Source organism: Perca flavescens, chromosome 5, assembly GCF_004354835.1.
Source record: "Perca flavescens isolate YP-PL-M2 chromosome 5, PFLA_1.0, whole genome shotgun sequence".
Taxonomy (NCBI): Eukaryota; Metazoa; Chordata; class Actinopteri; order Perciformes; family Percidae; genus Perca; species Perca flavescens.
In genome coordinates, this window is record NC_041335.1 from 16,795,831 (window position 1) to 16,818,568 (window position 22,738).

Here is a 22,738-nt window from a genome sequence, read left to right on the forward strand (position 1 = left end):
GGAGATCATAAAATAGAGCTCTCATTATGCTAGAAGTCTTCTGCTTCCCCCTCACCCCCCCACCCCTCCCCCCCTTTGTGTCTACCGGAAAGCATTCATTATTGAAATATCATCAGCATACCTGAATGTCTGAGTTGAATGAATCTTGATTATGTTGAGAAATCAGTCAGCAGCTCAGTGATTCACATGCATTGCATCATCTTAATAAATACATCTCATCCGCTCTCTTCCATTTCCTCTCCTCTTTTTCCCATTTCTCCCTCCCTCCATCCCTCCCTACCTCCCTCTCCTCTCTCTCTTCCCTGGCCAGTGGAAATGTGCGTGTGTGCAGATCTTGAGTGCAGTCTGTAATTTTTGGCTGAGGTGCAGGGCCTCAGCTCAGCCTCTGGCTTCAGGGTTTGCTCAGCCTCAATCACGTCACATGAAAAACTGCTGAGTGCGAGCGGGTCTCGTTCTTCCTGTGTGTGTGTGTGTGTGTGTGTGTGTGTGTGTGTGTGTGTGTGTGTGTGTGTGTGTGTGTGTGTGAGAACAGTAAATGAAAGTTGGCTCACACACATCTGCCTGTGTCTGCCTTTCTGTACTATGAGTCCATCTCCTTCTGTTGCTCTGTTTACATGTTTGCCTCTCATTGCCCATCTGACCTAAGTATCTGTCTATCTGTCCGTCTGTGTGTCCGTCTGATATGTGATAGCAGCAGCATGCCATACGTGGACCGGCTGAACCGCGTATGCGGCTTCCTGGACATCGAGGAGAAGGAGAACAGCTGCCGCTTCCAGAGGCGATACTTCATCCTCGACACGCAAGAAAATGCTCTTCTGTGGTATATGGACAACCCTCAGGTGCTCCACACATACCGATGACACACACTTGCACAAACAGCAAGAGGAAATGAAATTGACCAATAGGAGCTGTGTAACCTTGGACTCTGAGACAATGAACGAGTCTGTTTGTTTGTGTTTGCATGCAGAACCTGCCCAGTGGAGCGAGCTTTGTTGGCAGCCTGAAACTAACCTACATCTCTAAGGTAAACCATTTTACTTTGCTGTGGGTTGTAGTGAACTATGTCCATGTACGTACAGTAGAGGAGACAACTGGGAGACATGCAGAAGCAGACTTTGTGAAGTTTTCCAGATGTCAGAGCGCTCACTGAGCTAACCAGAGATAATGACATCTGGCTGCCCTGCACTGTAATGCTGACAGCTCCTCCCTGGACACTCTGAGTCAAATAGATGGCAAAGCTATTAAAATGGTTCTCCTCTTCACTTCTCTACTCTCTCATGTCTCCTCTCTTTTCCTTTTGTCTATTCTCTCCTCTTCTCTCCTTTCATCTCCTCTCCTTGTGTCTCCTCTCCCTCCCCTTTCTCTTCTCTCTCCTTTGGTCACCTTTCCGTTCCTTCTATCTCTCCTTTCCTTCCCTTTTGTCTCCTCTTCTCCCATTTTGTCTCATTTCCTTTTGTCTCTTCTCCTCTCCTTTCATTTTCCTTTTGTCTCCTTTCCTTTCCTTTCCTTTTGCCTCCCTCTGTTGTCTCCTCTTCTCTCCCTTTGCCTCCTCTCCTTTCCTTTTGTCTCCTCTTCTCTTCTCCTCTTCTCAGGTGAGCGAAGCTACAGCAAAGCAAAAGCCAAAGACAGAGTTCTGTTTTGGTGAGTTTTTTTGAGAATCACTGAGTCATGCTTATGCAATAGCAATTTTATTTACGCATGTGATATAATGATATATATATATATAATGATGCGTTTATTGTGGTTATTCATGAAATTGATTTTGATTTCTGTAGTCATCAATGCAGTTTCCCGGAGGTACTTTCTCCAAGCCAACGATGTGACTGACATGAGGGACTGGGTGGCTGCTCTCAACAAAGCCAGCAAAATAACAGTGAGTGCAACACACACAAACCTGCACACATACATGATATTATAACCAGATGTCTTAGTCTAGCATGAGGAAAAGGCTTAACTAGCAGATAAGGGGTTTGTTTCCACCTGAGCGGAAGCTGCAGTTTGCGGTGACGTGACTAAAACCAGTTTGTCCCGAGCGGGCGCAAATGGCAGCACGCTGCCCACGAATACCCTCTTACACACTTGTTGAATGAGGAAATTGTGAATGTGCATGAATACTAGCGATGACACACACACACTGTCAAACGTCACTGTGGTGGAGGTGTCAAAAATGCCATTGTGAGCGTGTAAGTGAGCATGCCATGCACAGTTTGCAAATTTGCATAATATTTGTGTGTGTTCAGTGAGTTGACCGGGGTCTTGTTGGCTGACGACATTCCAGATGACAGAAGTGTTTCTCTTTTTCTCTTACCTGCACACTGACACAGGAAGCAGCGCCGCTCACTCTCTCTTTCACTTCCTCTTTGATGGGAGGGCTTCTCTGTTGCCTTTTCTCAGCATACTTGGCCTCAATGAGATACTTCCTAAGACAGAATGGACCCAATGTAAATGCAGGAATTAAAGCAAAGCACAGACTAAAACATTCCACACAGTTATTTTTAAGTGATAGAATGCTTTCAATAAAGCCCTTCACATGACATTTATATTATTATTTTTTTCTTCTCCAGACACATTGGTGGGTGGAGGAGTTTATAATTTTAAGATAAAACTTTATTGTTTGTTCACAAAGGAATTTTGCTTGCATGGTCTGCTCCAACATCAACATATATATTTTATTTCATACTTCAGAGAGGCCATTTATTATTTGGTATGATTTATGGGGCATTTTTTCCTTTTATTGGGCATCTTATAGTGAAATAACAGACATGACATAAAGGGAGGGGGGGTTTGACATGAAACAAAGGTCTCAGACTGGGATCAGTCCAGTCATTGCAGTTATTTGGTGCTCGTCTCACGCTACCAGGACGCCCCTTGTTATATTTATTCTAGATATTTATTATATTATATTATATTTATTCTAGAGTATTTTCTTTTGCTAGGTCTTTATGAAGTTGGCAACACTAAAGGCACCTCTGGTTTATATCTAAAAAAATAAATATATATATATATATATTAGTTACATTTTACAGTTACATTTCTGATAACTTGTAGCTCTTGTTCCTCTTATGCACTAATTTTGGAAAAAATGAATGTATTGTACAGTAACATACAAGGTTAACAGGTGTACATATTTTTTTTAACCGAGCAAGGGAGTAGCAATGATTTCTTTGTTCCTTCTTGGCATGCCTGCTAATGGATAAATGTAAAACAAAATAAATGCAAACTTCTTAATGGACAGAGGACAACACAGTTTACAGCTGATCTGATCTGAATGCATTTCTTATGGACAAATAACCTCCACATTCATATCCTAATAATGTTTTGTTAACTCGTGAGCTACCTTGTGACTATATGATATTGTTTTCAGTTAGTTAATGGTTAATTATTTATTTGGATCCTTAGTAGGACTCGTTACTGTGGCAACAACTACCCTTTCTTGGGTCCATGTTAGAACATATACAGTAATATAGTCAACAAATGTAGACACTTAACATTACATACAGTAAATAAAATTATTGCAATGTCACTATTATACCCATCACAATAAAATTACATCAAAACCAAACATGACATAAAAGACACTAAATAGTAAAACTACCAGTAATACTTTTTTAAATTAATTTGCACATTCATACTGTAAATCACACAATACATATCTTCCTTCTTGATTTTTGCTGGCTTGTTTTAGAATAACCTCTTAAGTTGTTTCTCAAAACTAAAGTAACTGTTGTGTTTTATTTGTCTTTGGTTGAGGAAGTGTAACGTGACCCCTCCGTATCTTCCTTGTTTGATAACTGTGGTTACTTCCAGTAGTTTGGTTGTTTTAAAACTATTGTATTTCCAAATAAAGTTAATAGATTGTACCATAACCTGTCTTTCAACCATGCGTGATCTGTTCCCTGGCAAGTGCCTTGCTGCTAAAGGATGATAAAATTGGATCAGCCCTAAAGACTGTAGGGTGGATGTTTTCATGCAGAACATATTACAGTTGCACTGTTGCAGCATGGAGACTCCCAGTGGGAAATAAACCTCTAACCCCTGGCAATTAGCAGCAAGCTTTACCCACTAATCTGTACTTGTTAATGCAATGCTAGTTAATATTCTCCTACCTGCTGCTGTGCTGACAGGTTCCTAAGTCTGGCCCTGCACCTCCAAGGTCCGATGTGACCGCAGTCATCAGTGACACTCAGGGAGGGAAGAGACAGCACGCCTACAAGACCGAGATCATCGGCGGCGTGGTGGTGCACACTACCATCCAGGTAATAAAGAGGAGGTTAAAACCAATGTGGTTACTATGACGATAATACATGTGACAATGATGATGCTAGAAAGCAGAATTAGCGTTAATGAGCATTGTTTTCGTATATTTTTCAGCAAAGTAAAGCAGAGTACAGCTTGCTCTCAGCCTTCAAAACCACTCTGTGTGTAATCGGATGTACTGTATTTGGACGATGGTGGTAACATTGACCACAGTTGTTGTAAGGAAATTGAAGATGGTTATGATGAAATATTTCAGAATGAGTGCGAAGAGACAGAAGGGAGAGAGAGGAAGGGCAACCGGCCAGGCGTGCTGAGGTACGGTTACTGTGTCAAACAGGGAAATGTGGTGAGTACCCAGCAACTTCTAACTGATAAACTCTGTGTTTAAATAAAAAAAAAAGCTGCATGTGGAAAATAAACTGTAATGTGTGTGTGTGTGTGTGTGTGTGTGTGTGTGTGTGTGTGTGTTTTCAGAGGAAGAGCTGGAAAAGGAGGTTTTTCACCCTAGATGACAATGCAGTCAGTTACTACAAGTCTGAAATGGTGAGGAGCCAGACGTTTTGTATTTCCTCTCACGTGTGGATGTTTTTGTGTGACTGGGGTCTTTGTCTATATCCATGTCTGAATTGTGCTTATGTGTGTTCCAGGATAAGGAGCCTCTCCGAGCTGTTCCACTGAGGGACATTCAGAAGGTCCACGAATGTCTCGTCAAGTCAGGGTGAGTCAAATGTGAATCACTGAGTCAACTTATCCCACCATTTTACTTTCTCTCCATCTGGTTGTCTCTCTAGTGAATATTTGGATAACAGCAGATTACACTTGAACAGATACAAACAACATCCACATTTGTGCAGTGCACAAACAAAAAGGCTAACATGGAAGTGTCAATAGTTTAAAGTTTGATATTCAGAAATTCAGGGAAGTTTATTCTGAAGAGAGCTATTCAGACTTTTCTCATTATATCTCTTTTTTCATAGACACTTCAAACAACTTTTATTTTTATCTGGACCTTCTCCACAAAAATGAAGTATTACTATTGTTTTGCTTTCTCATTTTTCATCATAGACAGGTCCTCCCCCTATTAAATACACAACCCCAACCCCAACTTTATTTAGACTCAGTTTTGACCTTTTATCTTTTTTTAAAGGTGGGGTTAAGCTACAAGTAATGCTTTATTTGATTAATGTAGGTACATGATTAAATACAATGTTATTTTGCATATTTTCTGAACAGCTAAACATACACATACACGCATGAGGAGAATAAATGACAAAAGAGAACAACTGAACAGAGAAGATGAGGCTGTCTTGACAATTTCTAACAATGTCTAGTGTATGCCTGGCCACTTCCTGTATAATTCCCAATAAAGATATGAATACAGAAAATAATCAAATTTGATTTGCGGCACACTGCTGATATTTGACCCACCCTTTAGCCACTGTATTATTCAGCGTGATAATTTCTCACTATGTGTCTCCATCAGGGATCTCCTGCTGAGAGACAACCTGTTTGAGATCATCACCAGCTCCCGAACCTTCTACATTCAGGTACAATCCCGTTTTAAGTACCAACCAATCAGAGGCTTCGATCCTCACAAGTTATAAAATCTGTTGGGTACTTTCTGGCTCTGGGTGAAAACATGATTAGATACAAGTTATCTTGTTAGCCGGAGCAGAGAGGGTCTATAGTTGCAGGTGATTCTGACCTGATGCTTTGAGTTGTTTTCTCTAAATGCTCTGCTGCTGATGTGTGGCAAAGGCTCTTTTTTTAGGAGCATTAAAAGTTTGTTTTTGTTTAACGGGCAATGCCATCTGTTACCATAACAATAACATCCTGCCACCCCCTCCTGGGAGAACAGCTGACTGAGATGTTGGGGGTCAGATCAGATGGGAAGTGCTGGGAGAGAGAGAGAGGTTGCAAGCATGAGCGCGTTTTTGTTTTTGTCTGTTCAAGAAAAAAAGGAAGCATGACAAACATTTGGTAAACTGAAAAAACCATAATCATGGTCAAGTGTGGACGGCAAATAAAAAATCATCTTAAACTAAAATGAAACTTGAATTACAAATTTAAATTAGAGCCGGTTATTGATATTTGAAAGTTTTAAAAACCAGATAGCTGATGTTCATGTTAAACACATAAGACTTCATAAAATGGGGTTGTGACTGATGATTATTTCTTTGGCTGCAGTTATTAAGATACATTTTTTGTTAGTTTTTTGTTGACAGTAAGAACAATCTAGAATATCGCCAGTGACACAACACAATAGGACAAACCACTACAATAGCTAGTGTGAAAATAAGTGCAGATAGGAGAGAAGATCAGATATTTACTGTATCTTATGGTTATATTTTCCTACAGACAGACTCTCCGGAGGAGATGCATGGCTGGATCAGGGACGTTGAGATGAAGATCCAGGACTTCAGAGGTCCCCCTAAGGTATCTCTGTTGTCTCTCCCCTTGACACACAAAAATCTACAATCCTTTCTCACTATATATTCATGGAGGAGAAAAACTTGATATAAGCATATGACGAGCACTGATTATTTCTTTGTCTTTTTTCATTGCAGGGTTTTTCATTTAAACGTCGTCCTCTCTCTATCGAAGTCCCAATGCCTCCTCAGCGCCTCGAGGCCAGCAGAGTGATGAGCGCAGACCTCCACTGGTCAAGTCCTGCTCTGTGGCGCCGGGCTGGCAGCCCTGGACGCCTGTCCCTCCGTGTGAGCCTTCCATCCTGGATACAGAGGATGAAGACAGTGCTTTCAGCTCTGTGCCCACCTTGCCTTCTCTCTCCTCTTCCTCCACCTCTTCCTCCACCTCCTCCTCCTCCAACTCCCTCTCCGCCCCGACCCCTTGCCCCAATGCAGCTTCAATCAGCGGACTGGGGATCCTCACAGCGTCGGGAGATGTGGCCAGCGGGCGTCGGAGGCACCGCTCGCAGCCTCAGCCTCACACCGCTGCAGCTTCCCCTTCAGCCTGGACGACGACAGCCTCCGCACCACGGACGTCTAAGTTCAGTAAAGTCTGTCCAGACTCCTGTGTGGACTTGAGTGTTGGTACTTGCTTTAAAATGAATGTGACTATTAATAATAGTATTCCCTGCTAATGAAGTGACACTGTGACCATCTGGATGCCATGACGTGCGATTGGGGTCTCCTGCTGGTTTTGTAGCTGTAATGCAGGCGAAGGATGGACCCAGCTGGAAGGGGACCAAGAGGCGCAGTGTTTGTTTGTTCACAGGACTGTGAAGAAGTATGATGGAGAATTTTTAGTGCAACTTCCTCTGAAAACTTGAATAATCTTGTTGTTAATTGTTCTTGCAGACTTACAAATTATGGCACATGCTTTCAATCGGTTGCACTTGGCTCCCCTCGGAGATATAAATCTGTCATAAAGAACGTGTTTTCAACCCCACTAGAAGTATTCACCAAGAGGTGTTTAAAGGCATTTAAACACATTACAGTCAATCGTTTTTATATTCAAGCTTATGTTCACAAAATACTTTTTTAAAAGGTGGGTCTTTTTAGTTTTTTCTTGCCTCTTTCTTCCTGAGACAAACCTTATGTGACATTAACTTACCTTCATTAATAATTAACAAACATTGTATTACTAACATCTAATCAGGTTTCAGCAGGGAGGTGGGAGGGGGGTAGTATAAGGGTAGAGGTCTCGTTAAAAAGGTACAGGTAAAAAGGTACTCACATGCTGAACTGCCTGATGGCTCTTGGCTCTTCTGTTGTCAGCAGCAGCTTTTATGTGTTCGCCCTAGATTTTGAACAGGAGCTTTTAATACTTGGCTTAAAGATAGTTTGTCGGTAAACTGTGACTCCTCTCTTAGCTTGTAACAGGGTACCGCATTAATACAGCAGTGTTTTGGATGGTACTTGTCGTAGAATGTACTGCCAACATCAAAGTACAGCTGATCAGCTGGTTGACAGCATTCCATCATTATGTGGGAAAATGTGCCACTACTTCTGGTGATTTAATTGTAATTCTGCACTTTGCTTTTCTCATTTTTACTTGTGTTTTTTTGCTTTCACAGCAGATATTACAGCTTCCTCTCAGATAATGCCTCAGATACTCTGTGTTGTTACACCGGTAGTCTCAGCCCTCCTCAGGTTCACCTCAAGATTTCATTGATGTGGTACCATGTTCACGCCTGTTTCCGTTTTCTGAAGCTGTGTGCACTCGTCTGTCTGCGTATAATGTCAATTTTCTTTCTTGTACATTAAATGATGCTTTTTATTCATCTTGTTTGGGTTGTTTTTGATCTACTCAAAAGTTCCTACTTTGTTTCATTTTGACTTTTCACACTCTTCACTGCCATCTAGTGGCTGCTGGGGTCAATCCACATTTTACGCCAGTTGTAGCCCAAACTAACTTTGAAGAGTTTTCTAAATTAGCTTTTGATAGAAGTTCTATCTGTGTTTTCTCTCCCAAGTGCAGAAATGTCCCAACTGCCAGGCATGCGGAGGGTCAAGACCTTTAACACTGTCACCTTAAACTAATGCATGCTATGAAGGTCACACAAGCATGCACGCCATACACATGCCAATCTAGTGGCCAGAGGCTGTGTTAAGTGAAGTGTTTCACACGTCCAGTACAAAGGTCCATTAGGTAAAATGCCTGAAACTCTGTCCTGACCTCGTCCACTCCCCTCTCTGCCTCGCAGTGCAGCTGTGTGGCTGCAGGACTGACGAGAATAAAATGTCTCCACTGAACAGTTTAGATTGTGTCGTGGGTTAAGAAAAAGGCCCTGAGTGCTTGTGAAATGTCAGCTGTGTTGAAATGAGTTTTCAGTCTGTTAAAGACAGAGCTCCTCCAGGTACTGAGAGAAACCCAAGCAGAAACATGTGGCAGGACCAGTGGTGATGTAGAGAGGGATGAAAGTTTTAAAAAAGAAAACAATTAAGAGGGATGGGAGGATACGGTTGTTGGGGACTGTTATTTTTGTATAACAAACTTTACATCTTGTACTTCTTGGTCTGATTAAAAAAAAAACTCCAAAGTGTGAGGCTTTGACACACTGATCTAAAACCTCCCAACAATATAATCAACTTCTCTGAGGAGTTTCTCATAGCTCCATGAATATTGTTTCACAGCCTTTACGTGCAAACAGGTTGAGAGACCATAAAGAGAAAAAGGTCTGAAAAATGGCAACACACAATAAGCCCATGAGGTTACGTTTCTTTTCTGTGTGTGCACAATCATAATGTAAAGGTCATGCAGCACTTCAGTTTGACGCCTGTGAGTGACAGGCAGCTCTGAGGGCAGACTGCTCCCTAAATGTTAATGTTCCCACATGGATGAATCTGCACCAGACTGCTCTCTCCCATGTCTCTGCCTCTTCCTGAAGCCATTACACTCTGGTGATTTTAGATGTTGCTCTTAAATATAGTCATGTTCCTGCAGCTATCGCTGGATGGTTATGCTATGTTGCTAGTTCAATGGTTTGAGCTCAAGCAGGTAGTATATAATGAAGACAACTTTGTTGCATTTATTTCTTTGCTTTTCCACTGTTCCACTGTTATTTCCTTGTTTGCAGATGAAAGCCACTAGAGGGAGCTGGAAGACACCATACTTCATTCACCATATTATTTAGTATCAGCCTGCATGCAGCTGAAGATGCTACATGCTCATAAAGCAGTTCGGCTGGCTCTCAGACTGTCACTTTAAAACACCAGAAAAGTATTCATAGATGCCTTTTAGTCAAGTTACATTTACTTTTTTGTTATTTTTTTACTATTGTTTATTCAATAGTCTAGAGAATGTAGTGTCAGTTGTTCAGTTGTTATAAAATCACAGCTCTCTGTAGTAGTTCTGGTGGCTAGACTATCACTTCACTGCTGGGATTTAAATTTCCCTCGGTATCAATAAAGTATCCATCCACCTATCTATCTATCTATCTATCTATCTATCTATCTATCTATCTATATCTATCTATCTAAAAAATGTCCCGAACCAGACAAAAAGCGCTTTGATTGGAGCCATAATGGTGATTGAGTCTTAAAGAGTTTTTCAAGGTCTCTGGAGAGTTGTCCCATGCATATCAATAAGCTACAATTACATGTAAATGGATTTGATCAGTGTGTTGAATGTTTAGAAGAATATTGCTGTAATACAGCTCATAATTTTAAGTGACATCCCACAGTGTATGGTCACAACACTTGAGCCAATAACTACTACTTTTAAGTGTAAACTACCAGAGGTAATGACTAAAGATTAGGGCTTGTTTTGGTCTCTGAGTAACATTGACCGCTGATGTGTGATATCTAAACCTCTTCACTTGCCACTAAACCACCAAGTGATCTTATCTGAAGGCACATTTACAGATTACACTGACTTTAAAGAAGGGCGTAACATTTAACTAAGCCTGTGCAGAAAGCAGAGTCTCCCTAACATGTGTATTATGAAGTCATATTAATGTGGAACAGCTTTTCCTTCATCTGGACTCGGAGGCCCCGTCTGGACCACTGCCAAACCCCCACCCTCCTCTGTTCCCACATCAGACCACCTTACAAACTAGAGGTTGTGGGGGGGGGTTGGAATGTATTTTGCCCTGTGTGATGTGATTGTTTGCAGAGAAATGGGTTGACCTTGCCCTCTAATGCCACACACACACGCACACACTCGCTCTGGCCGAGCTGGAGGTGTGTGAGACAGACCTGCTGAGTGCAGGAGGTCTGGGACCCCGTCACCACTTCCTCCAGACAGAGAACAGAGGATCCAGTCAGCTGAAGCCAGGATGGGACAATAATGAGCCGTCCAGCCACCACCACCACCTCATTTAAGGTATTATTGAAACCTTCGCCTCTCACTTTTCTTTGGCATAGACCAACCAACTGATGGATTTAAGTCAATATGAAGAGTTATAATAGAAAAGGCAATGCCCAGTTTGAAAAAATTACAGAATTTTTAAAGATTTAAATGACAAAAAAAATGGTGCTAAGTAAATGTAACACTAACCTTAACCTGTGGTGTAGCCTATATAGCACAGAGTGTTAGGTCATGCCCAATATTAGGACTACTGTGAAAATGTTTTTTTTTTTTTTTTTTTTTTCAATATTTATTTCATCTTGGAAAGGGGATTTACAGGCCAATATATATATATATATATATATATATATATATATAAAAGTATATCAGATATAAAGACAATCAAATCAGGTTTCTGATACATAAGAAAATGATTTAAAAGTTGTATGGAAGAATTATTTTAACTACAACTAAAGTTTGTATGATTTATTAACTCTGGGTTGATTATTTGGCATACTAAGGCGGCGTATACCTGAATCGTTACCAAAACAGATTTTTCAAAACTTAAGTAATTAGTCGTTTTTGTCAATATATTGTGTTATTATTAAGCAGAATAGAGTTTGGACAAATTCGAAACGTTTTATAGCCTGGCCACAAAATTGATGAATTTGTGTTTTTGATTGCCAAATTAAAAATGTGCGTTTGTAAACAACGACCGAATGAATCAGGTCAGGAGTATCTACGCTATTTTATTATTTATTATATTTCATTATTAATATTAGATTGTGTAATTGTAACTTGCAACGGAGGAAGTGTCACAGAACTTTTCGGAAATATTGTATTTGATCTTTTGATAACTTTCAAGAACACACGACAATATTTTTATTTTCAAACTGAATTAACAGATTGCAGAAACATATCTGTCACACTCTGTGGTTGAAGGCACAATAAACAGACGAGTGAGTTTTGCCAAATCACTCATTTGGACTAAAAAGTGTTTTTCCTCAATAACATTTTGTTTTTAGATTAAAAAAACATTATTTTTATTTTACAGGATACAGTAACTAGCCTACCCTTTGGCAAAATTTTTGGTCTGTTAAATATTATTATTATTATTATTATTATTATTATTAATAATAATAAAAAAAAACGTAGGGGCTAATATGAGTCAACGTTTTCAACGTATTCTGGATGTAACTTTAGAGTCAAGAAAAGATCAACCAAAGCCATTTATGATCATTAATCTTGGATTTGTTTAATTTGCTTTATCATGTAATTAAAAAAACAAAACTATATAAAAAAATAAAACAATATTTAGGTCTGCATTTTGATTTGCCACGTCTGTTTATTTCTCTTCATGCTTGCAAAGTCAAATCATTGACCTGTTGGTTACAAAGGGGCTCAAACAAAACCCCACTGTAAACAAATAGAATGAATATGATATCCATATTTCAGGGTAATCCTTCTAAACTGGCAGCAACACAGTAATATGTCTAGGTATGGTCTGATGATCGACATTAGTGAAACTAGCTAATTGTTATTTTAGTTGCCTTTTAAAATTAGTCATAAAAATTCGTTTCAGCAAAGTTAAGATTTGTTGCTTGTTGCTGAAATTCGACTTTATTATTATACACTCACCATCAGCAGAAGAACATTAGGCTAAATCGTGTATTTTGAATCGCACTTTTCACTTTCAAACAGCGCGTGTGGTTGCTGGGCCTACATCATCTTAAAAACGGGAAACGCCACCGCGTGTGTCCGCGAGTCTGTGTATAAATTGATAAGCTTATTGGTATCAGAGCAAATCGAAAACTTCATGGGCACACACTCTCTCTCTCTCTCTCTCTCTCTCTCTCTCTCTCTCACCCACACACACACACACAGTGCACACATAGGGCACACACACACACACACACACACACAGGGCACAGATCCAGTCTCTCCCACTCACGCTTATGCTTGGGCTGTACACCGAACTGCCGGTAACCGGAGGTCTATCACCGGGGAATTCGATATTTAAACACGGTATGAGCTGCAGTAATGGATGATTTTTGAAACAAAGATAGGCAGAATGCGCAAAACGCTGCACATTTATAAATGCAGGAGAATCTTAAAGCAGGCTATAATATTTAATTTCTTTTTGACACATTATTTATTATATACCTTGCGTGTACGAAATGAAATACAAATTAACCAGAGAATGGTTAAATAAATCTGTCCACAGACACTCTGAATAAATATGGACTGTGGTTAGGCTGGATTGAGTGCAGGAGAAACGCGAGGACACAGCGCTAGAAAATCGGTAGAGATCGGTGAGCGTCGAGAGATTCAGCATGTTGACCTCGCAGTGACCCCTTCAACTTTAAACTCTGGATGCCTCTGCTTATCAGGATCTACAGTAATCCAATCAAAATCATGCGCGCTCGCGTCAACCCGCTGCTGCTGCTGCTGCTGCTGCTGCTGCTGCTGTTGATACAGGCCTCACGTATCCATAATGAGATAATATGTGTGTGTATGTCTTTTATGTGAGAGTAGACCTGTGGTTTTGATTTCAGGATATGCACCAACCAAATCCTCATCACATTTGGGTGTGTTGTAGTTAACAAGTTACATATAGCCTACAGGGCACTGTCATTTAATGTGGCCTAGTCATCTTCATCTCACACCAATGGTCAGAAGGTTTACAGAAACAGTAAAATGTTCCCACTTTCTCTGACTTTAACAATAACAAGTTTATCTGATCAATCAGGACAGTTAGATGGATAATCCTTTTTTTGTGTGGTGTAAAATCCAATGAGCAGGCTGTATAAAGGATTAATTCTCAGTGACGCTGTGAGAATTTATTAAAATGCTTTTGAAAACTAAATTATCCTCAACCGTTTGTCTGTGTGCGTGTGTGTGTGTGTGTGTGTGTGTGTGTGCGCGCGCGTGTTTGTGTGTGTGTGTCTGATTGGCCAGTGTCACAACCGTGATTTGGGCTGCAGATACCGATGCACTGTGCAGACCTATGGGAGCGCAGGGAAGGCAGAAGGGGGAGGGCAAAGTGTCTGAGGCGGACTTGACTCCATTTGTAATGAAGGATCTGATGAGTTGGGTTCAGATCAGGGCTGCCGCTGAGTCCGCGAGGGCAATGTAGAGAGGAGCGATATTATGAAGAAGAGATTACATCCGTTTTGAACGGATCTCAGCCTCTGCAGCTGGCGGTGACGGGGAGGCGGCGGAGCGGACACGCCGCGGTCTGCGCGCAGGGAGGCGGACAGCGGAGCGAGAAACAACCCGATGATATTTCGGAGCTGCACCGGGAATATGGTGGATTTTTGAGAATCGACACCGCAACATTTGGACAGTTGATTTTTTTTTTTTTTTAAATAATCTGGTGGAAATCCAAGCAAGCAAAAAAAAAAAAAAAAAAACAACATGTAAGCAGGCTGCAGAGCGCGCAGGAGCAGGATGAGCGTGTTTTGTGCAGGGAGAGCAGAGCAGTGCATTTGAGGTAAAGGCCCTCGGGGTGACCATCCAAAATTAAACACACATCCAAGCACACACAGAGACACACACACACACCGTTCGGACACAGACTGTGGTTATCTTATTTTATGTCAGTGATATGCACTTTATGCACTTCCATTTTTAAACAGCACGGCTGTAGTTTGACATAATTCAGTTCTTAACACACTGTGGAACTTCAAGCTCCAATTATTGTCATGCATTAAAGTTGACATACAAAATATGAATATTAATGGAGGTTATACTAGCCTACCACTGTAGTTATAATACACTCTGACATCTGGATTCGTAATACCAAATAAATATGCATGATCAGTGTCACCATTTAAAAAAACAATGTTCATGCACATTTAATCTTATTTTAAGTGGACGTTTGTGATTAAGTTATTACAGTGTAAGTCAATATAATGTAATGCAATGTAAGTCATTATCTTTATGCTATTTTGCAAAGAGAGAACCAAACGTTGTGTGTGGATTTTCACCACAATAACAAAGTGCTTATAGAGGCCAACGTTAACCGCCTCTTTGTGTATCTTTTAACAAAATCAGTTCATAAATAGGCTAGAATAAATAGGCTATTTTTTTGTAATCAGATCTAAATTAAGTTGAGACTGACCTCAATTTGCCTTGATTGAATTACACCACAACCCTTGTTTGATACTAACCTTTGTGTTTGTGTGTGTGTGTGTGTGTGTCAGTGGGACATGGCAAACGGAGGAGACCAGTTCGGCCTTGCAGAGCGTCCGGACTCTGACTGCATGGATTCCCCAAAAGAGACCAAACAGGAACATCCCAGCTACACATTAAACTCACCAGTTTCACCGCAGACAGCGTCCAGCCAGCAGGTATCGGCCTGTACTGCGGATCAGAATGTAAATATTCATTATCGATTAGCCATTTCAGCTATCCAGAAGTTTGAAGTATCCTGGACCGCAGAACTGTAGACTAAATATTCACCTCAATAATTTACCGTGGATTAGGTTTATTTCATAAACCTCTCATTATTTGAATACAATTATATGTATGCTATAGGCATAATGCTTTAATTTCACTTCCAGAAGACTTCCTCTTTAGTTGTTGTGAGCACTGTTTATATTTTTGCTGCAGGGGATGGAGGGAATCAAAGTTTTCCTCCACGACAAAGAGCTTTGGACAAAGTTTGATGAAGTGGGAACAGAAATGATCATCACCAAGGCTGGGAGGTAAGCGCTTCGGAGGAAGAATACATTATCTGTTGATTATAGTTTTATAGTATTTTTTTTTTTTTTTTTTTTTTTGGGAATAATTGATTTATCAAATTATTTTTATTAAGCCAAGTCTTTACTAAAACGCTGTGGTTGAATGAACGAGATAGATTTTTTATGAGCCGCATGTCTGTTTCAATACTTCTGGGACCAAAATGTAGCCTGCGTCGTCGCTTGAGCCTCAGGGACGTTGTCTCAGAAGACACTGGCTGTTTAGTTTATTATAACTTCAGGTATTTTTTGGAATCTAAATTTTCTGTATTTGAAAGGGAATATTGATTTTTTTTTCCTGAATGTGCTCTTTGTAGGAGGATGTTCCCCAGTTACAAGGTGAAGGTTACAGGACTCAACCCAAAAACCAAGTACATACTCCTGATGGACATTGTGCCCGGAGACGACCACCGCTACAAATTTGCAGACAACAAATGGTTCGTTTAGCAACATGTATACGTGTGTAATGGACAAAATCCAAACTTAGATTACTCCACACCAAAAAAAAAAAAAATTGAATAAGCATCCATCCCCAGTGTCCCAGTGCACAGGTCAGCTTTCCCATGATAGACCCTATTGATTATTAATATGTAACATTTTAAACATCGTTTACAGAGTAAATGGTGAATACACGATAACACAACCACCACTATTTAAATAAATAAATAAAAAGAATAGCATATTCCTATACTTTTGGAGATAAAAAATCCCCCGAAAATTTCTTTTCTTACTTTTTCGTTATTAGGCCCTCTATGAATTCAACATTAGAAACCTCAGCCTAAAACCTCTGTAAAAAGATATCAAGCTGTTGTGGTTTTACCTTCCACCCTTCCCATGCCTCTAAAGGTCGTGTCTTTCTTGCAGACTGGCATGGCCTAATTCCCCTGTGTCTGCCCGCCGGTTAAATATGATGAGTATGAAGGGTTCACCGGGCGGACAGACGGCATAGACCGGATTAAATCGGGTTTGTTGTGCTGGGGGGGAAATCCGACGCTACAGTGAGATCCGTCAATGCTTTGCCTCTTCAGAGCATCAGGCACACGGTTCCACAATGTAAGGGGCCGGAAGCACGAGTATGCAGACTGTGTGGATCAACGTACCCGTGACACAAAGTCCCATGCGTAATGGAGGCGGCGGTGTTTATAGAGATACGTCGGTGCTGGCCTTTAGGCATTTTAATAGAAAACGTTTTTTAAAAAGATTTTGTGTGGGAGTGGGTGATTGGTCCCATCCACTTACAGGCGGCAAATTTGTTTCTAAGTTAATGTATTTTTTTTTTTTTTGCAAGGTCAAGTCATTTGACCTTTAATCACAATGACATATAGGCTACATGGCTAATATTTATTAAAGGCCTTTATTCTTTGGCTTTATTGATCACATCGCCCACTAATTATTTAGTATGCCCTAGAAAACGCCAGATGTAAACATAATGAGAAACTCACCTGCAAACGTTTAAGGCTACATTGATTAAACATTCAAACACTTCTCAAACAGGTTGGCCCTGTCTGCTCATCAGCTGCTGTTAAAAAGCGAGAAAATAGTCCAATCGTTCACAGATTAGATGGTTAAAATGTTCTTGGATGTTTATGGTCCTTGCATTATTATGTTTTTCAGCATGTTTTTTCTCGCACGCGCCTAACAGCATTCTCTGGCACATAACAGCCTAACAGACACTTATGCAACTTTGTAAGACCGAAATAATTTGGGTCGACCAAGCTAAGGTCCAGATGTGGATATCTGCGTAAACTTGAACTAAACAAGGTGCATTTTTTTGTTTGTCTAATTAAAGCACCAGGCACTCTGCAGCCGGCGGCAGTGCAGGCCTCCTGCGCCACGGGGCGCGGACAGAATTGTAGGCTGGTCAGACGAGCCACTGTGACCCACTAAGTGTCAATGTCTGACCGTTTTCTGATCTGTTGCATTTCCTCTGCTGTAAAGGTCGGTAACGGGGAAGGCAGAGCCCGCGATGCCCGGGAGGCTCCCACGTCCATCCAGACTCTCCCGCCACCGGGCTCACTGGAGCCGCCAGCTCATCTCCTTTCAGAAGCTCAAACTTACCAACAACCACCTGGACCCCTTTGGACATGTGAGTCTGTCTTCTTGATAGTATTTAGCTAATGTGGTTTATTTCTTCAGAAAAAGGAAACATGTTCTTGGTCTGCTTGGATTTAAAACATATATTTGTTTGCCCTTTGAATGGCTGGACCTGTACTTTTAGTCCATAAAGTCCTAGGTCTGGCAATTCAAGACTAATATAGCCTAATAAAACGTCATTTAAAAAGACACCAGAAGACAAAGGCCTTCAATTACCAATGAAAATGGTCTATTGGTCATATTAAAAAGCCATATAATATGCATTTTAAAATAATCAACCATGAGTGATGTTTTGATGTAAGCTATCAGACAAACTACAGGTCCAGTTAGGCAGGCAGGCAGGCATAGCCACATGTAGCTCACTCTCGTGAATAACTCAGCAGACATCACAACACCAATCAGCACGAGGCCACACTTCAGACTAAACAGAGACTCGTTCCCGCCATGCCCAGCCTTCATTGCTCCAGTTACGTCCAGTCAGAGTCTAGATACACCTATTTCACGAGCATGTATGGTGTAGGCTACAGCGCGAGAGCAGGTGAGCACGGATTGTTTTTGCGCGCGCGAAACAATCTTTTCAGGCTCGTTAAATTAGAGGAAATGATTTCAATGACTCTTAAGCCCATTAGCTAATGCATGTGGACACGTCACTGCGATTAAACGGAGCCCTCCTGGATAAACAACGTGCTCGCGACCGTGCGTGCGCATGCACAGAGGGCCGTGATCCAATTTAAAAAGATAAATAAAAATAAAAACCCTTTGAGGGGTTGCAGTGTCGTGGGAAATAGTTAAGATTGGGGCTGAAGTGGTCACCGAGTGTGAATTAATTTCACCGAAAACCATTGGAATGGTCTGCCAGGTTAATCATCAGTGATTCCATAGAATTGTATTTTAAAATGTAGGCCTACCAATATCATCACATCACGTGGTTCTGCTACATAACCATGTTTTATTTAGTTGTGGTTGAAAGGAAATGGGCACGGACGAAATGAAATTAACTGTGTGTACAATTTGTTTCACTAATCATTTAGTTTTTAAGGTGGCTACATATCCTTGGTTCCATGCATGGGTTTTGATTGACATGAAGATAAAAAACAAAACAAATATCAACATAAATCATTTACCTGTATGCTACACATGTCTGAAGCGGCACATTTTTTTTTATTACATTCATGCAGAAAATATGACATCAATCTATATATATTTTTAATCTTGGCTATAACAAAATACAATGTCTGCTCTTGGGGAGATCACTTTGATCTTACTGATGTGAATGAAAATCTGTCATAAAGATGAATGTCTTCCAAGAAATCCGGGTACCTTTTGGACATGAGTTGGTTTAGGCTCCAACTGGCCTCTAGTCCAGGTCCCAGCATCTGCTGGTGGGAAACATTACAGGTCTGTCAATCTCACCTCCTCAATCTCCTCTATCGCTGTGCAGATAATACTCAACTCCATGCACAAATACCAGCCTCGCCCATATTGTCAAAGGCGGACGAGAACAACGGCTTTGGCTCAAAAAACACAGCTTTCACCCCGCCTTCCTGAGACGGCCTTCATTGCTGTGACATCCTACCAGAACCACAAGGTACGCTTTTACTGTTCAAATATAGGAACTACTGTAAAACCCCACGTTTTAGAAAGGTGCACTGCCACCTAAATCTCTTTTATGGGTAAAACTAATACAGTGATTGCAAGTTTTAAAAAAATAGCATACAATACAAAAAGTGATATTTAGACATTATTTGGTGCTTTTTTTAAAGGCTGAAGGCTTCCTCCTAATTATCCTATTAATTATGAATCCTCAAAGTCATGTGTACAAATTAGATCTGTTCTACTGTTAAATTTTAGACCATTTAGATAAGTGTATAAAGATTTGCCTTTGGTCACTGACCACACACAAACTTCTGTCTCTCCCACATTAACACACACACACACACACACACACACACACACACACACACACACACACACACACACACACACATGCACACTTTTTCTTTGTTTGTATTACTGTCTGTATTTTGTATCCAGAAAGTCAATTTGGATTCTTCTTGTTTATGTGGCCCTTACTCAGTATTTGTAAATATGTCCGAAAATAAGTTATGTGTGTGTGTGTGTGTGTGTGTGTGTGTGTGTGTGTGTGTGTGTGTGTGTGTTTGAGCATGTGAGAGTGAGTGTTGGTCGGTAATGATCTGTTTTTTCCCTTGATCCTGATGATCCCATTTTCTCAAGTCTTCTAGAAAGACAGATTGCTAAAGCTGTTTGCTGGTTAAGTTTTCAAAATAACTTTGATTTGATCACATTCTTAACAAAACATTAATAACATAAATAAATACATTTCACCTATAATCGTTAGATAATACCTTGTTAGTACTTAAAAAAGGAGAGGTCTTCATTTTGCACACTTTTATCTACAGCTTCAATATGGTTCTTTTTATTTATTGTATAAAACAAGTATTTCATCCATTACGTAATCACATTCATTTATTTAGAATAGTAGATACAGTTTTTAGTTTATAAAAAGTTTAAAAAAAAAGTTATTCATATTTTTATGTATAAACTTATTGGTAATAGTTGTTAATAGTAGTTAAATGTAATTGTTGTAACTGTCTATTTTATCAAAATGTCTTTATGAAGGCTATATAAATATTTATGTAATGTAATACATTCATAGTTTGTATTTTAAACTACTACTAATTTGTAGTATTATTATTATTAGCGGCAATAGCAGAAGTAGTAGTAGACAAAGTGATCATTGAATTGCTTTTTGAGTATTAGAAAATTATTTTCTTTTCTGAGCTATTACAGATGTGTAATTGAATGTGTAAAAGAAAATCTTAAACTTTATATTTCAATCGTACATGCAATAAAAGTACTATTGAAATCCACTATTAATTCCAACCTTCATGTGTAGAACATTTGAGCCAGTAGTTTGCTGGAGGCTATCAGTATTATCGGCACTTCAAAGTTTGTTTGGACCCGGGCTCGTGTCAGATCTCCAGTCCACTTGGCTGCTGTGTGATGGACACACTGTGCAATAGTTTCCTCCATGACATCACTGAGAGGTTTGAAGACTTAAACATCAAAAGTCGCAGCTTTGGACCTCTAAAAGCTTTGGCCTGAAATCCTTAAACCTGGCGACTGTTTGGGTAAACAGTTTATTCTGTGTCAGCTGGCGACACTGTCCGCTCCGTTAAACGTCAGCGGCTGAGGAATGTTGGCCGTGCTGGCCAGCAGCGCTGCTTTTTAACATCTGCAGAGACCTCTCACTAATAGTGAACTGTTGACTTTCAGTCAATGAAAAGAATGGTTTAAAAACTGAAAGTGCCTTTGTGTGTCTATACTCGAATGAAACTGTGTTTGTTTGGGGCCTGTTTGGGCACCTCTTGTGGTGTAATGTCTTGTGTCTGAGCTTTTCTATGTTTTGTGCTCAGATTACACAGCTGAAGATAGAGAATAATCACTTTTGCTAAGGGCTTCAGAGGCAGCGGCGACAATGAGCTGCACCGTATAATGCCAAGCTACAAGGTGAGTACAGCGTTGTTGATGCCTGCGTTTGTGCGCACGTGTGTCGTTTCCAGTATCTACGTGTTTGTCGGTATTCATAAGAAATAATCCAATCCATTCTTTTCATTGAGGATTGTTATGATAGGTACATATGGTCTAAGATATTGTGTGTGTGTGTGTGTCTGTGTGTGTGTGTGTGTGTGTGTGTCTGTGTGTGTGTGTGCCATTGTCACCTAAAGGTTGATCTTAGCCTAAACCTGGACTAGAGCTGCAGCACAAACATGACACACCGGGCGTCAGTTCCTGCATTGATAGCTAGATAAGATCATGTTGCCCGGTCTATTAGACTGTCCTCACGGATCAGCTAGTGGCCCTACATGGTGTCTGTTTGCATGTTAAATTAATCTCCATTCAAGCACTTTGGCAGGCAGTTAAAGATATTTTAATAAGCCAATGGAGAGCCTGTTGCTGAGAGGTGGGGGAAGAGGCTGGTATTACATGCTGCAGTGTAATAACATAGGGAAGTTGCAGCACCCCGTGTTATTGTGTTGCTGTGGTTGGTAGAGAGCAGAAGAGAGTTCATCTGGAAGTGACACGGATGGATAAAGCTATTTTAGCACGCCGTATTATCTCACAACAACAGACTCTGTGTGTGTGTGTGTGTGTGTGTGTGTGTGTGCGTGAGTTTGCTGTGTGTGTGCATGAGTGTGTCATCAGTTCAAGGGAGGCTGCTTGGAGAATCAAACATCCAGCTGACAGCATTAAATATCTAAACTCAGTAAAACAGCATGGCAACTTTAGATTCAGTCCTTTCAGATCTGTTGCTTTTTTGTAAAAACGAAATTAGCCAAAAGTGATAATTGGGATGAAAATATCTATCAATACACATTACTTTTTCTTCAGTAACACTGTGTTGAATACTCAACTTTACACAACTCAAATCTAAGAATACTCCTTTAAAACACTTAACACAGATCTAAAGTGTAACATAAAAGCATATCTTTTTATTCTGTAGGAGTGAAACCAGTCTCCTCCGAAACGATTCAGTAAAGATCTTCTTGCCTGACCATTGAAGACCACAGGTGTGTGTGTGTGTGTGTGTGTGTGTGTGTGTGTGTGTGTGTGTGTGTGTGTGTGTGTGTGTGTGTGTGTGTGTGTGTGTGTGTGTGTGTGTGTGTGTCCGTACAGTATATCTCCAGTGTCAGACCACTAAAATGTCATTTCTTTCCAACTGCACTGTACTCTGAGGCCACGGCACTCAGAGACACCTGATCATCCTCAGTGGTAAAGCGAGGTCAGAGATACATAATGCAGAAAGAGACCAAGAAAAAGGATGTTTGGAGAGGAGGTATAGTGTATAATGTATGCAGCTGGGCTCAAAA

General features: G+C 40.4%; 2 protein-coding genes across 2 annotated transcripts in view; both read left to right on the forward strand.

Annotated features, from left to right (window-relative positions):
• plekha2 (pleckstrin homology domain containing A2) overlaps positions 1-7,266 on the forward strand; it is a 10,647-nt gene extending 3,381 nt beyond the window's left edge. Inside the window, exons 2-13 of the mRNA XM_028577848.1 lie at positions 692-839; positions 968-1,024; positions 1,593-1,641; positions 1,776-1,873; positions 4,125-4,256; positions 4,514-4,603; positions 4,732-4,800; positions 4,905-4,975; positions 5,741-5,804; positions 6,616-6,693; positions 6,825-7,024; positions 7,122-7,266. Of these exons, the coding sequence (XP_028433649.1) occupies positions 699-839; positions 968-1,024; positions 1,593-1,641; positions 1,776-1,873; positions 4,125-4,256; positions 4,514-4,603; positions 4,732-4,800; positions 4,905-4,975; positions 5,741-5,804; positions 6,616-6,693; positions 6,825-7,024; positions 7,122-7,266 (1,194 nt within the window). The 5' untranslated portion in view covers positions 692-698. The remainder of the gene's footprint in view (positions 1-691; positions 840-967; positions 1,025-1,592; positions 1,642-1,775; positions 1,874-4,124; positions 4,257-4,513; positions 4,604-4,731; positions 4,801-4,904; positions 4,976-5,740; positions 5,805-6,615; positions 6,694-6,824; positions 7,025-7,121) is intronic.
• A 7,182-nt stretch (positions 7,267-14,448) lies between these two features.
• Positions 14,449-22,377, forward strand: LOC114555456 (T-box transcription factor TBX5). Its single transcript, XM_075447424.1, is given in 13 exon segments — positions 14,449-14,503; positions 15,216-15,362; positions 15,625-15,719; positions 16,070-16,189; positions 17,691-17,733; positions 17,735-17,762; positions 17,765-17,838; positions 19,288-19,330; positions 19,333-19,384; positions 19,386-19,434; positions 21,284-21,310; positions 21,312-21,377; positions 22,372-22,377. Coding segments are annotated over 12 exon segments (744 nt in total). The 5' UTR covers positions 14,449-14,503; positions 15,216-15,221.
• Positions 22,378-22,738: the final 361 nt, after the last annotated feature.